Source organism: Furipterus horrens, unplaced genomic scaffold (assembly GCF_987537825.1).
Source record: "Furipterus horrens unplaced genomic scaffold, mFurHor1.1.pri manual_scaffold_4, whole genome shotgun sequence".
Classification (NCBI taxonomy): domain Eukaryota; kingdom Metazoa; phylum Chordata; class Mammalia; order Chiroptera; family Furipteridae; genus Furipterus; species Furipterus horrens.
Genome location: NW_028327174.1, coordinates 54,798,595 through 54,811,636, shown reverse-complemented (window position 1 = coordinate 54,811,636; position 13,042 = coordinate 54,798,595). Strand labels below are relative to the sequence as shown.

General features: G+C 35.1%; 1 protein-coding gene across 1 annotated transcript; it reads right to left on the bottom strand.

Annotated features, from left to right (window-relative positions):
• Positions 1-2,585: 2,585 nt before the first annotated feature.
• Positions 2,586-6,052, bottom strand: LOC150011901 (olfactory receptor 6C3-like). Its single transcript, XM_090275135.1, is given in 3 exon segments — positions 2,586-2,711; positions 5,136-5,911; positions 5,914-6,052. Coding segments are annotated over 3 exon segments (1,041 nt in total).
• Between the last annotated feature and the right edge of the window lie 6,990 nt (positions 6,053-13,042).

Below are 13,042 nucleotides of genomic sequence, written 5' to 3'. Positions count from 1 at the left end.
CTCCATACTGTTTTACATAGTGGCTGCACCAATTTTTAATACTCCCAACAGTGTACCAGGGTCCCCTTTTCTCTACATCCTTGCCAACACATTCTTTGTTGACTTTTTTAGAACAGCCATTCTGACTATGTGAAGCGGTAACTCATTAGGGTTTTGATTTATATTCTCCTGATGATTAGTGATGTTCAGCATCCTTTCTATGTCTATTGGCCGTGTCTCTAGTCCTCAGAGATTGTTTTTAGCAAGAAATGCTATCTAGAGTCCAAGATCTGGATTCTTGGTTGGCTTCTTGCTATTCAGTTGTCATTCTTTGGAACTTTAATGGAAAAGAGAAAGAAAATGCATTTACAAAATTAATAGTCTCACACTGACATCTCTTATTCCAATACATTAACATAGGATTTTTCTACTTTTCTTGTACCACATTTGTATCTCTTTTTCTCCACAGTGAGAAATCTGGTTCCAGCAATCTATTTACTTACCAATTATTCAATTCTAGAACACACACACAAATAGCTTTTGAATTGTTATACTTGTATTATTATTTTTAAAATCTAAATAAAGTTCAAAAAATTTTTTGCAGTGTCTGTCTTACTGATGGTCAGTTGTTCAAATACTATCTTAAAAATTATTTGTACCAATTCTTTATTTTTCCCATGACATGGTTGCTGATTTATTTTAAACTGTATTCACTTGTATAGGGTTTTCCCCATTCTTGCTAATTTAATTTTGTCTTTGGAATCTGTGAAACAATAAGAGTATTTTAAAAGTTAAAACTATTCAAAAAGGTATACTCAAAATGTATCACTTATACTTTTATTACGTTAATCTTTCTGCCTTCATGCCCCAGTGCATGCTTTGATTATAGAAGTTTTATATTATACCTAAAAATTTCAATGATTAGTCCTCTCACGGTGCTTATTTTCCAAGATTTCTTAATTATGACTGCATGTTTGATTTTCCATATAAAATTTAGTATTGATTTTAGAATTAGTGTTCTTCCACTTGGGTCAAATTATCAAGAAATTCTAATGTTATTTGAAGTTTCAGTGATAAATAGGAATGCTATATGGTACTTCTGCTTTGCCACAATTGGAAGAGCCATAGCACAGTGTGTGTTTATGAAGCAGCGTATTACAGATATGCATTTTCCTTTTGAAGATCACTTCTTGGCTTGCTACTGGGACCTAGTAGAGGCTATAGGTCAAACCATAGGACAGCATCAGTTGACAATTAGATTTGACTTGCTATAATGGACTGAGTGTTATTGGACTCTGAGTTATAATGCTGGTCATTCACAGCAGCAATCTGTCATCAAAGGGAGATTGTACTTAGGAGGTCAGACTTAAGCAATTCCAGAAGGCACAAGTAAGGCTTATGAACAGATGACTCAGACTCTTTTGAAAAAAATTTCTCCTTCATTTACATTCTCTTCTTCTATCCACATATTTTGCTTTATTGGGAGTACCTAATCTAGTTAACCAAAAATAAAAATATATACTTAATTACAGATGTTCTGTACAATATGCTAGCATCCACTCAAAAGTGAATGATTAATAAATAAGATATTGTGATCTAAACAATATATTTTTAAATGTTGGTATAGCTGAATCAACATAAGTCAATGTAGATGTTATTGAAAAAAGTGTATTGCAAAAAAAAAAAGGAAATAGTGGTCTTTCATAATGATAACAAAAGTTATCTTCACTGAGAAAATATGACAGTTTCAAATTTGTATCTATAAAAACATTGTGTTAGTATTTAAAAAAATTAAAAAGTGATATAACTACAAAGAGAAAGAAGCAACTCCATACTAGTAGAAGGAGATTTAAATACCTCAGTAATAACACAAACAGTAAAAGTACAGATTTAAGTCATGTGATTAATAAACTTACATAGAACACTGCACTCAACTATCATTACATATAATTTTCAAGTAGTCAAGAAATTATTATAAAACTCTGACCATATTCTAGGCCATAAAGTGAGATTTAACTAATTTAGAAGGATTTTACTTAAAGAAGGTATGTTTTATGACACTATAAAAGGATTTTTAAAAATATTTTATGCTTCATAGGACCTATTTACAGCAGCAAATTGAGACCAATACTGCTCAGTGACTCCTCCTTCAGGAGGAAAAGAGAAGAGTAGAACTTTTGTCCAACGTTTAAGATTTCCAGGGGCTGTCCAGGCACTTGTGTCTGCCTAGCTGATCTTGGAGCCCTGATGGGATCTAACATACTATAGATGCCTTAAAGCTGCTGCAAACAAAAAGAATGGGGTGACACCCTATTGCTCAAGGAGCTGAGTTATGGGAGACAGAAACAGAAGAGCAAGAAATTAGGAGTGTCATCCTTTTTAATAAAATGAGCAAAAGCTTCTAATCAGGGATCTCCAAACACAGGTCTGAGATGCTGCAACCTCAGAAAAGGTTTGAGAGACCCCCAGACTCTCCAGATGGACTGAATAGTGATGGTCTTCCCGTGTACAAATCTAGTTTAAAAAGACTGGGAGAGGTGGTTATTTTTTCAAATGTGTAGATAAATGCCCCAAAGAAACAAGATAAATAGTCATTAAATGGATTCTTAAAAATGGAGGTAAATTAGTAGTAACAAATAATCTGAAATAGCTGTCATAAAGCTACTCAATAAGTTCAGGATAGCATCATGTTTTATTGTTTTTATTCTAAAAAATTTTAATGCAAATATTTTCTTAAAAATGAGAGAAACAGAAATGTCATAAATAAAACATCATGATCACTATTTATCTTGAAAATATGCACTGTTTCACAAAGTATAAAGTGCTATATTTAAAGTGCAATGCGCTTTTTCCGAGACTTCCGGCCAAGATGGAGGCTTAGACGGACACGCTCGGTCTCCTTCTACAACTAGAAAGGAATACAACTACTTCAAAACAAAAGATAACTAGAAATTCCAGAAAATAAAACTACACGGAAGCCCAACGTATGAAGTTATAAACCAGCGGCGCCCTTTGGGCAGGTAAGAAGAGCAAAAGTGGGTGGTGCTGTTTGTGGTAGCACCAGGGACAGTGGCAGGGAGAGCAATCCCAGCAGCAGGGAGAACAATCCCGGCTGCAGTCGAACCCCCGGCAGCTTGCAACCCCAACGCTGGGGAAAGCAGCCACCATATCGTCTTGAACAGTGAGGCCCAGAGGGTGGGAGGACGGATCCCGGTCTCCTAGCGGAATAACTGTGTGAATCCATCTTGGACCCCCGCCCCCACACAAAGCACCACAGGGCTGCGAAATAGGTTGCGGAACGGCGCTGGTCGCTGGGTTGTGACGACAAAGGGCCACGGTGCAGCGAAAAAGGTTGCAGATTGCCGCCGGTCGCTGGGTCGTGACGAGCACACAGGCACTGCCCCCTATAGCCGGCCCAAGAAAACAAAACGCATCTGTCAAAATGAGGCAGACAACTATAGAAATCCCAGTGGCACAGCTCACCAGGCAACAGATGAAGAATCTGACAGATGAACAAATAAGAAACCTGTCAGAGGCTCAGTTCAGGGCCAATGTTATCAGGTGACTTACAGAATTCACAAAAGATATGGAAAAAGATGAGAAAGAATTGAAAAACACTCATAATGAAAGGAACAAAACCACATACGAGACAGATGGTGAGGAAAAGAAATCCAGAGTTCATATCAACAAACCAGAACATAGAGAAGGAGCAGTCAACCAGTGCAGAGAGAGGAAATGGGAAACAAGGATGAGAGCATCAGAAACCTCTGGGACAGCTATAAAAGGCCCAACATAAGAATCATTGGTTTGCCAGAGGGCGAAGAAGATGAACTAGAAATTGAAAAATTAAGTAAAAATATAATAAAGCAGAACTTCCCAAACTTGGGGAAGGAAATAGACTTACAGGTCCAGGAAGCACAAAGAGTTCCAAAAAAACTGGACCCAGGGAGAACCACTCCAAGACACATTATAATCAAAATGTCAGAAGTTAAAGATAAAGAGAGAATCTTAAAAGGAGCAAGAGAAAAGAAAAGAATCATGTACAAAGGGGTCCCAATTAGACTATCAGCTGACTTCTCAAGGGAGACCCTGCAGGCAAGAAGGGTCTGGCAAGAAATATTGAAAAGAATGAAAAGCAAAAACCTACAACCACGAATACTCTATCCAGCGAAACTGTCATTCAGAATAGAAGGGCAGAGAAAGTGTTTCCAGGACAAAAAAAAACTGAAAGAGTTCATTAGATCCAAACCACTGTTATATGAGATGTTAAAGGGACTGGTTTAGAAAAAGGAGGATCAAAACTATGAACACTAAAATGAAAACTGTATCACAAGAAACAACAACAGAAGCTAGGGAATTGAAACAAAGTCAAACTAAACAGGCAACGAGAGTGGAAAAAGAACTATAGGTATGGGGAACATATTGGGGGGACGTCAACAGGGAGGGGGAATGGGGAGAGGGAGGGAGATGATATAGAATTAAGAATCATGGTAGGAAGGAATGGAATAGACAGAGAGAGGTTGAGAAGAACTATATGCACAACTAATGGACATGGTCTAAAAGGGGGGGACAACTGGAGGGAGGGGGGCCACCGGGTGGAGGGGAGCAGAGGGAAGGGAAATTGGGACAAATGTAACATTATAATCAATAAAACACATTTAATAAAAATAAAGTGCAATGCACCAGTACATAATATCTTATAGGACTGCATTTAATATACAATAATACAGAACATTTAGATCCCTTAAATATTAAGAAATTATCAATGTTATCTTGAAAATACACAAGAAATTACACAATAATTTGGAAACTCTTGTTTTTCATAAACAATGTGATATTATATGCACCATTTAGGAACTGATATTAACAGAATTAGACCAATTTTTTACATTACACTCTAGAGTATATGTCAAAGAAATACATTTCATTTCCAGGACATTCTGTAAGAGAAATAAACTTAACTATATTTTTAAATAACTCAGTTAAGAATACATTGGAGTATGGCAGTAGAAGAAATAGAAAGCTATTAAATTAACTATAATGACTATAGAGAACAAGCATACTTATATGTTTAGGAATTTTAAGATTTTACTGTGCTCTTTGAGAGTGCTCTTTGTTTCTTACAAAATAAAAATCCACTTATTTGTAGAAAATACTACTCTATGGACAACATCTTTGAAGGCTTGTTTAACTTGTTGGTTTCTCAGGGTATAAATGAAGGGGTTGAGCATGGGGGCAACAGAGGTATTGAGAATAGCTACTGCTTTGGTCAATGATGCCTTTTCTTTTGCAGAGGGATTGGCATACATGAATATACAGCTCCCATAAGAAATGGAAATGACAATCATATGAGAAGAAGAAGTGGAAAAAGCCTTTTTTCTCTGACTGGCAGATAGGATTCTCAAAATAGTCCTGAAAATGTACATATAAGATAAAATCACCAATGCCAAAGTGAATAGCAAAGAAACCAAAGCAAAGTAAAAACCAATTGTTTCTAGGATCCATGTATCTGAGCAAGACAGTTGTAAAAGGGGAAAATAGTCACATGCAAAGTGATCAATGACATTGGAAGCACAGTAATCCAACTGGAGGAGAAGCATAAGGGGAGGAAAAATGGTAAAAAAAAAACCTCCCAGCCATGCACACAACACAAGCAGGGTGCAGAGTTTTCTGTTCATGATGACTGTATAATGAAGGGGCTTGCAGATGGCAACATAGTGGTCATAGGACATGACAGTTAGAATGTAAAATTCAGTCACCCCCATGAAAATAAAGAAAAGTAGTTGGGCTGCACAGTTATTATAGGAAATAGTCTTATCCCTGGTGATAATTGCCCCTAGAAATCTAGGGATACAAACAGTTGTAAATGAGATTTCTAACAAAGAGAAGTTCCAGAGGAAGAAATACATAGGTGTCTGTAGATGGGAGTCCACAAGGTCAGGGTTATGATAGTCAAGTTTCCAGTGACACTTAATACATATGTGATAAATAAAAAGAGAAAAATCACAATCTGAAGGTCAGGATCATCAGAGAGACCTAAGAGGACAAACTCTGTGATCACTCGGTGGTTCATTTTTCTCTCTCTTTCTCTCCTTTTAAAGATACTTCTGTAGGAAAAGTATTAAAGAGAGATGAAAGATATGATTCATCATGATCAATATCATCATTACTGATACAATTTTAAAACATTTTCTATAATCCATGCTGATTTTATTTTCTTTTGGCTATCTTGTTTGCATTATTTCTTAATACATATTTGTGACTCCTGCTTTATTTACTAGTTCTCTTATTTTTAAATCTAACAAAAGTTAAAACATCTTCATACAATAAAATCACATCATTGAGAGATGACAATCAAAACTTCTTGCAAATCTTATATTTTTGTGAAACAATCATATGAAATATGCATGCTTTCTCTTCTGTCATGTATTTATTAGAGGATACTGTCACCTAAAAACAGAAATGAATGATCTCAATTCTATCAAAAGGTAATGGTGAAACTTAGAAGACTAAAGTAACAACCCATTATACTTTTTATGATCTAAGAAATCAATGATTTTCTTAAGAATACAATAGAATTTTATTTTAAATTATTATTTTATTTAATTTTACTTTTAACATTAATATTTATAGATGTAATTTTCAAGATAATATGAAAACATTCTATACATATTATATACCAATATGTATATATACCATAAGATAAAATAAGTAGCTTAATTATTTTATTTAACAGAGAACATATTCACTTATTAGTCTTTATTATAATTCCATTAAAATTTTATTAATGTTTAACATCTTTTATGACTTTTTAGACATGCATGTATAAGAACATTTTTATTTTTTAGCTTAAAGGAATGTGCAGTATTTATCTATTTTTCATTTTTCACTGAAGCACAAATTGGCAAAGTAACTAGTTGCCTCAGATCTTAGCAGCTCTGTCACCAAGATTGTAACCCAGTGCATTTTTCATTTGAACAGCCTTCTTTCTGAGCTATTAACCTTTCACAAATTAAACTTTGTGAAAATATGTTTTATTCTCTTATATTTCTGCCCACATTTATCTTTTACATGAAATCTCTGGTCCATAAAGATATTGCAGAATTATGTATAAAAAAACTCCTCCATTCATCCTAACCTATTCAGCTAATTCCCAGCTGAGCTGATATACCAATGCTGTAGATTTGGTTTAGATTTGGTTTGGCTCAGTGGATTGAGCGTCGGCCTGCGAGCTAGGTGTCGCTGGTTCGATCTTCCAGTCAGGGCACATCAGAGAAGGAAAACTCTGATTCCAAAAAACCTCCGCTGCCTTGCGGCATACCTCTTCAGGGGAAAGGCTAAGGGAGTAAACCCCGACAGAAAATCCGGAGCCGGAGTCCCTAAGGCGGTTTGATGTTGTAGTCAACACCGGCAACTCCTGCGGCGCACCTGAAGCCAAGCTGTATTGACTCCGTCTTTTCCTTGGATCCTTCAGCTGCGAAGAGAGGGGGGGTCTGCTGCATGGGCAACAGCAGACCCTCCATATCACCCTGCCCAGGCTCTGTAGCTTCAGCTTCACTGGAGAGGACACTCCAGAGTCATCGCAAGATGTCGATTCAACACGGGAGGAGACAGATACCGTGTCACTCCCGAGTCGGACTGCACAACCATTCTCGGCGGTGCAGATAGACTCTTAAGAAGCTACACCATCGTCTCTCGAGACGGACGGCTGCCGACGAGATTTGGTTGCTAAAATTGTGACAGTTACCTGCTTCATATTTTAAGTAGTCAAATCTCTGCCATGAAAGATAAAATGTAAAATCACTACTTCTCTGCCAGACACTGGCAAATTCAAACTAACCAAATTTGATTTTATTTTCCTCTATTTTATGATGGCTCAAGGAGAATAGCTCAGAAGTAGAAATGGAATGTCAGAAACCTTAAGAAGATGTGGAAATATATTATAGTCCTCTTCAGTAATGTTGTTTTAGAAGTTGGGTATTATAAATATAGATTCTTAAACTAAGATCTGGCTTTTCTTGGTTGCAATTATAGCTCAAAAATTCCAAGTTTACTTGTTTTGACCTCAGAAGAGAGTTATGCATTGATCTCCTGGGAACAAGACAAAGTCCAAGCCACATCTTGGCTACATTATAGACCAAGAGGAATTTCTGGAAGCCATCCTTAAATTTAACGGTTAGCCTCCTAACTCTTCTCTTAGTGAATGTCCCTTGAGTATGGTTGTGGACAACTTTGTATCCCACAGAGGACCTAAAATGTTGACTTTTACAAAATAATTACTTGCATTAATCAGAATTACTTAATATTTCATGAGTCAGAGAAGGAAAACTCTGACTCCAAAAAACCTCCGCTGCCTTGCGGCATACCTCTTCAGGGGAAAGGCTAAGGGAGTAAACCCCGACAGAAAATCCGGAGCCGGAGTCCCTAAGGCGGTTTGACGTTGTAGTCAACACCGGCAACTCCTGCAGCGCACCTGAACCCAAGCTGTATCGACTCCGTCTTTCCCTTGGACCCTTCAGCTGCGAAGAGAGGGGGGGTCTGCTGCATGGGCAACAGCAGACCCTCCATATTACCCTGCCCAGGCTCTGTAGCTTCAGCGTCATCACAAGATGTCGATTCAACACGGGAGGAGACAGATACCATGTCACTCCCGAGTCGGACTGCACAGCCATTCTCGGCGGTGCAGATAGACTCTTAAGAAGCTACACCATCGTCTCTCGAGACGGACGGCTGCCGACGACGAATAAAAATAGTTGTGAATTCTACTTTCTTACAAAAATATAATTCAATCTATTTATATTTAGAAATCTTTAAATATGAAAGTTTTTTATGTATAGTTTTTAATTATTTATCCTTTGGCTTTGTTAGTGTTGAGGCATCAAAAACAAGGTTACTTCATAATTCAAAGTTAAATAATAACCGTTATAATGCACATATTGTGCTCACAATTTTTTGCTCACAATTTTTAATGCTATTACATAGGTCAACTAAATTACCCTTGCTACAAATAGCAATATTTATTTGCAGTGTTAATTTTGTCAAATAGAATGAAAGAAAATATTTACAAACTGTATTTGATAAGGGATTAAATTCCAAAAAGTTTAAGAATCTCCTACAAATCAATAGCCAAAAAACAATAAAACAAAAAGTCTTAATAATTAATAAATGGTTTGGAGACTAGAGTAGACATTTTTCCAAAGAAGATACAAATACAAGGAGATAAATGGTCAACAGGTGTATGACAGATGTTGAATGTCACTAAACTTAGGGAAATGTCAATCAACACCACAATGAGATATCACCTCACACTTGTCAGGATGGTTATTATCAAGAAAACAAAAGGCATTTGTGACTGGCTTCTTTCACTTGGCGTGATGTTTTCAAAGTTCTTCCATGGCATCATGTGTATCAGTATTTCATTTCTTTTTGTTGCTGAGTGGACATACTGCATTTTTTTGTTCATTTATCAGCTGCTGAACTGTGGGTTTTCTCTACTTTTTATGTAAATGATGCTGCTATAAACATTTATGTAGAAGTTTTTATGTTGATATGTTTTTGAGCTTTTTGATGTTTTTATTAAACATTTTCAAGTGTTAAAAAAAGAAAACAAAGATAGCTGCATGGGTGAGAAGGTGGAGAAATTAGATTCTTGTACAGTGTTGATAGAATTATGCAGCAGCCATGGAAAACAGTATGGAACTTCTTCAAAAGTACTAAAAGTAAACTTATCATGTGTTCTAGCAATCCCACTTAAAATGTTCATTGCAGCAATTGTCAAGATATGGAAATAACATAAATGTCCATGGAAAGATGAATGGATAGAAAAAAACATAATAAATACATACAATGAAATATTATTCAGCCTTAAAAAGGAAGAATATCCTGTCATATGTGACAGCATGAATAAATCTTGAGTACATTATACTAAGTAAAATATCTCAGTCAAAAAAGGATAAATACGGCATGGATTTACTTATATGAGGTATCTAAAATGCTCAAACTCACAAAATTAGATAGTAAAATAAAAATCAAATTTACAGAATCAGATAGTGAAATAGTGATTGCCAAAGACTAGGGGGAGGGGAGTTGCTAATTAATGGGCATAAAGCTTCAGTTCTGCAAGATGAATAAATTCTAGAGATCTGCTATAACAATATGGAATAGTGCCCTTTAAAATTTAAGTGGGTAGCTCTCATGGTGTTCTTACTACCATAAAACATGTAATCTGCACACATTCACAACTATAACAGCTAATATAGGAAACTATTAATAATAATTGCTATAATGTATTGGTAACTAATTATTATTCATGTTTTATAGGTTTATTTTCCTCACTATAGTAAGTTATGTATGTGTTCGTGATTTACCTGATGAAATACATGATTAGAGGTTATAGAAATCTTATTTGTGAACTATTTGTCTTATTTAACAAATTACACTTCAGAAACAATGGTATAAAGTTGAGAAACCATTAATAAATTTCTCTAATATTTCATATTTCCTTCAATTATCTGTCACTTTTTTTCTTTCTCAGCAAATCCTGTGCTGTATCTTTCAAATAAATATATCTCTTAATGATCATTATAAATGTTGTGCCAATAATTAGGATTAGAGTAGATTTTCTGTTACTAAAAAAATGGTTTATACAATTTGGAATAATTTTTGGTATCCATAATTTTTATTCCAGCCTTATACTCACATATACTTCTCTTTTTGTTACATATGCAGGATACTGCAGCCATTATGGAAAACAGTATGGAATTACCTCAAAAAACTAAAAATGGAACTGCCTTTTGAACCAGCGGTTTCACTGCTAGGATTATACCCGAAAAATCCTAAAACCCTAATTCAAAAAAACTTATGCACCCCTATGTTCATAGCAGCCCTGTTTATCATAGCTAAGTACTGGAAACAGCCTAAGTGCCCATCTGTAGATGAGTGGATCAAAAAACTGTGGTACATTTACACAATGGAATACTATGTAGCAGAAAGAAAGAACTCCTGCCATTTGCAACAGCATGGACGGAACTAGAGAGAATTATGCTTAGTGAAATAAGCCAGGCAATGAAAGCAAAATACCATATGATATCACCTAATACAGGAAATTAAAGAACAACACAAACAAATGAACTAAATAGGACAAAGAGTAGAATAGCAATCAATAGGGGAGAGGGGAGAGGGAGAGAAGGGGCATAAGTAAGGGAAGGATTTAGTCAAGGAACGTGTATAAATGACTTATGGACATGGACAATGGGGAGGGATATGATTGCGGGAGAAGGTGTGGGTTGGGTGTGGGGGAGCAATGGGGAAAAAACGGGACAACTGTAATTGAAAAACCAAAAAGGAAAAGGAAAAAAAAAAATAACTTGTTTTCTTAAGTAATTCTCATTATTTTTCTTTCCATAACCTTTTATTCATTTTAAAGTATATTTTATTGATTATGCTATTAAAGTTGTCCCAATTTTTTTCCTTTGCCCCCCTCTGCCCAGTATCCCCCTTCCCTCCAGCAATCCCTTGCCCTTAGTTCACGTCCATGGGTCATGCATGTAAGTTCTTTGGCTTCTCCATTTCCCTTACTGTTCTTAACATCCCCCTGTCTATTTTCTACCTACCAAATATGCTTCTTAATTCCTGTACCTTTTTCACCATTCCCCATTTCCCTTCCCCACTGATAACCCTACATATGATCTTCATCTATGATTTTGTCCCAGTTCTAGTTTGCTTAGTTTGTTTTTGATTTTTAGATTCAGTTGTTGATAGTTGTGAGTTTGTTGTCATCTTACTATTCATAGTTTTGATCTTCTTTTTCTTAAATGTGTTCCTTTAACATTTCATATAATAAGGGCTTGGTGGTGATGAACTCCTTTAGCTTTACCTTGCCTGGGAAGCACTTTATCTAACCTTCCATTCTAAATGATAGCTTTATGTGACATTTCAAAAAGTGCCAACATCTGAATCATAGGAATGACAGAAGGAGACAAGGAAGAGCAAGATATTAAAACCTTATTTGAAAACATAATGGAAGAAAATTTAACTAATTTAGTGAAGGAAATAAGACATACAAGTCCAGGAAGCACAGAGTCCCAAACAAGTTGGACCCAAAGAGGACAACACCAAGACACATCATAATTAAAATGTCAAAGGCTAAAGATAAAGAGAGAATTTTAAAAGCAGCAAGAGAAAAAAAGAGAGTTACCTACAAAAGAGTTCCCGTAAGACTATCAGATGATTTCTCACATCTGTTTCTAAAATACTTTTGACACTTATTAACGTCTTAAGTAGAATGAGTGGAATAGTATTTCAACAGATGAAATCCTAATTTTATATAAAATGGAAAATTTTACTTTGTTATGAAGCTTTTATTTTCTACAGAACTTAAATGGTTGTGTTTAGATATAAAATAATTTGGATACATGTGCTGTTTCAAACAAATCCAGCCTGAAGTGGAACTTCTATGCAATTAGAGAAAATGTTCTAATCCTACATATTTAATGGCTGCTATTTCTAATAGAGAAGTTATATGGAAAGAACTATTAAAGTGAGAAACAAGTAATATATCTCAGTTTTTAAAATGAAAGTATTTACATATTTCAGTAAATTATAAGGCATTTCAAACATTTTCCTAGAGAAACTGCAAGATAGTAAAAAAAAATCTGTCAAATATAAATGAAAATCATAAATCAATATTTTAAAAGTGTCTCATTCTGGTGATTATTTTTTCTTAAGCAAAATTCAAAATATAATTTCACTTAGAAAATAATTATTGTTTAAGAGGTTGTGATATTGCATACTGAAATTAATCTAATCAATGTAAGACTTACACTATACATAAATAAAAAATAAATTTAAAAAGTTGTGAAAATGTTTTCAGGAGAATGAGTCAGAAAGACATAAAAAAAGTAATTTAAATTAAATAGAAAATATATAAAACAAACAGAATTGTTAGAAAAAAGAGAATGAACAAGGATGACAGGGAATTCATTGTGACTTGAAGAAGCTACTGAAATTTCATGTTTATATTTAAAAATTTTTCTGCAATGTGTCTCTAATTCATTACACCACA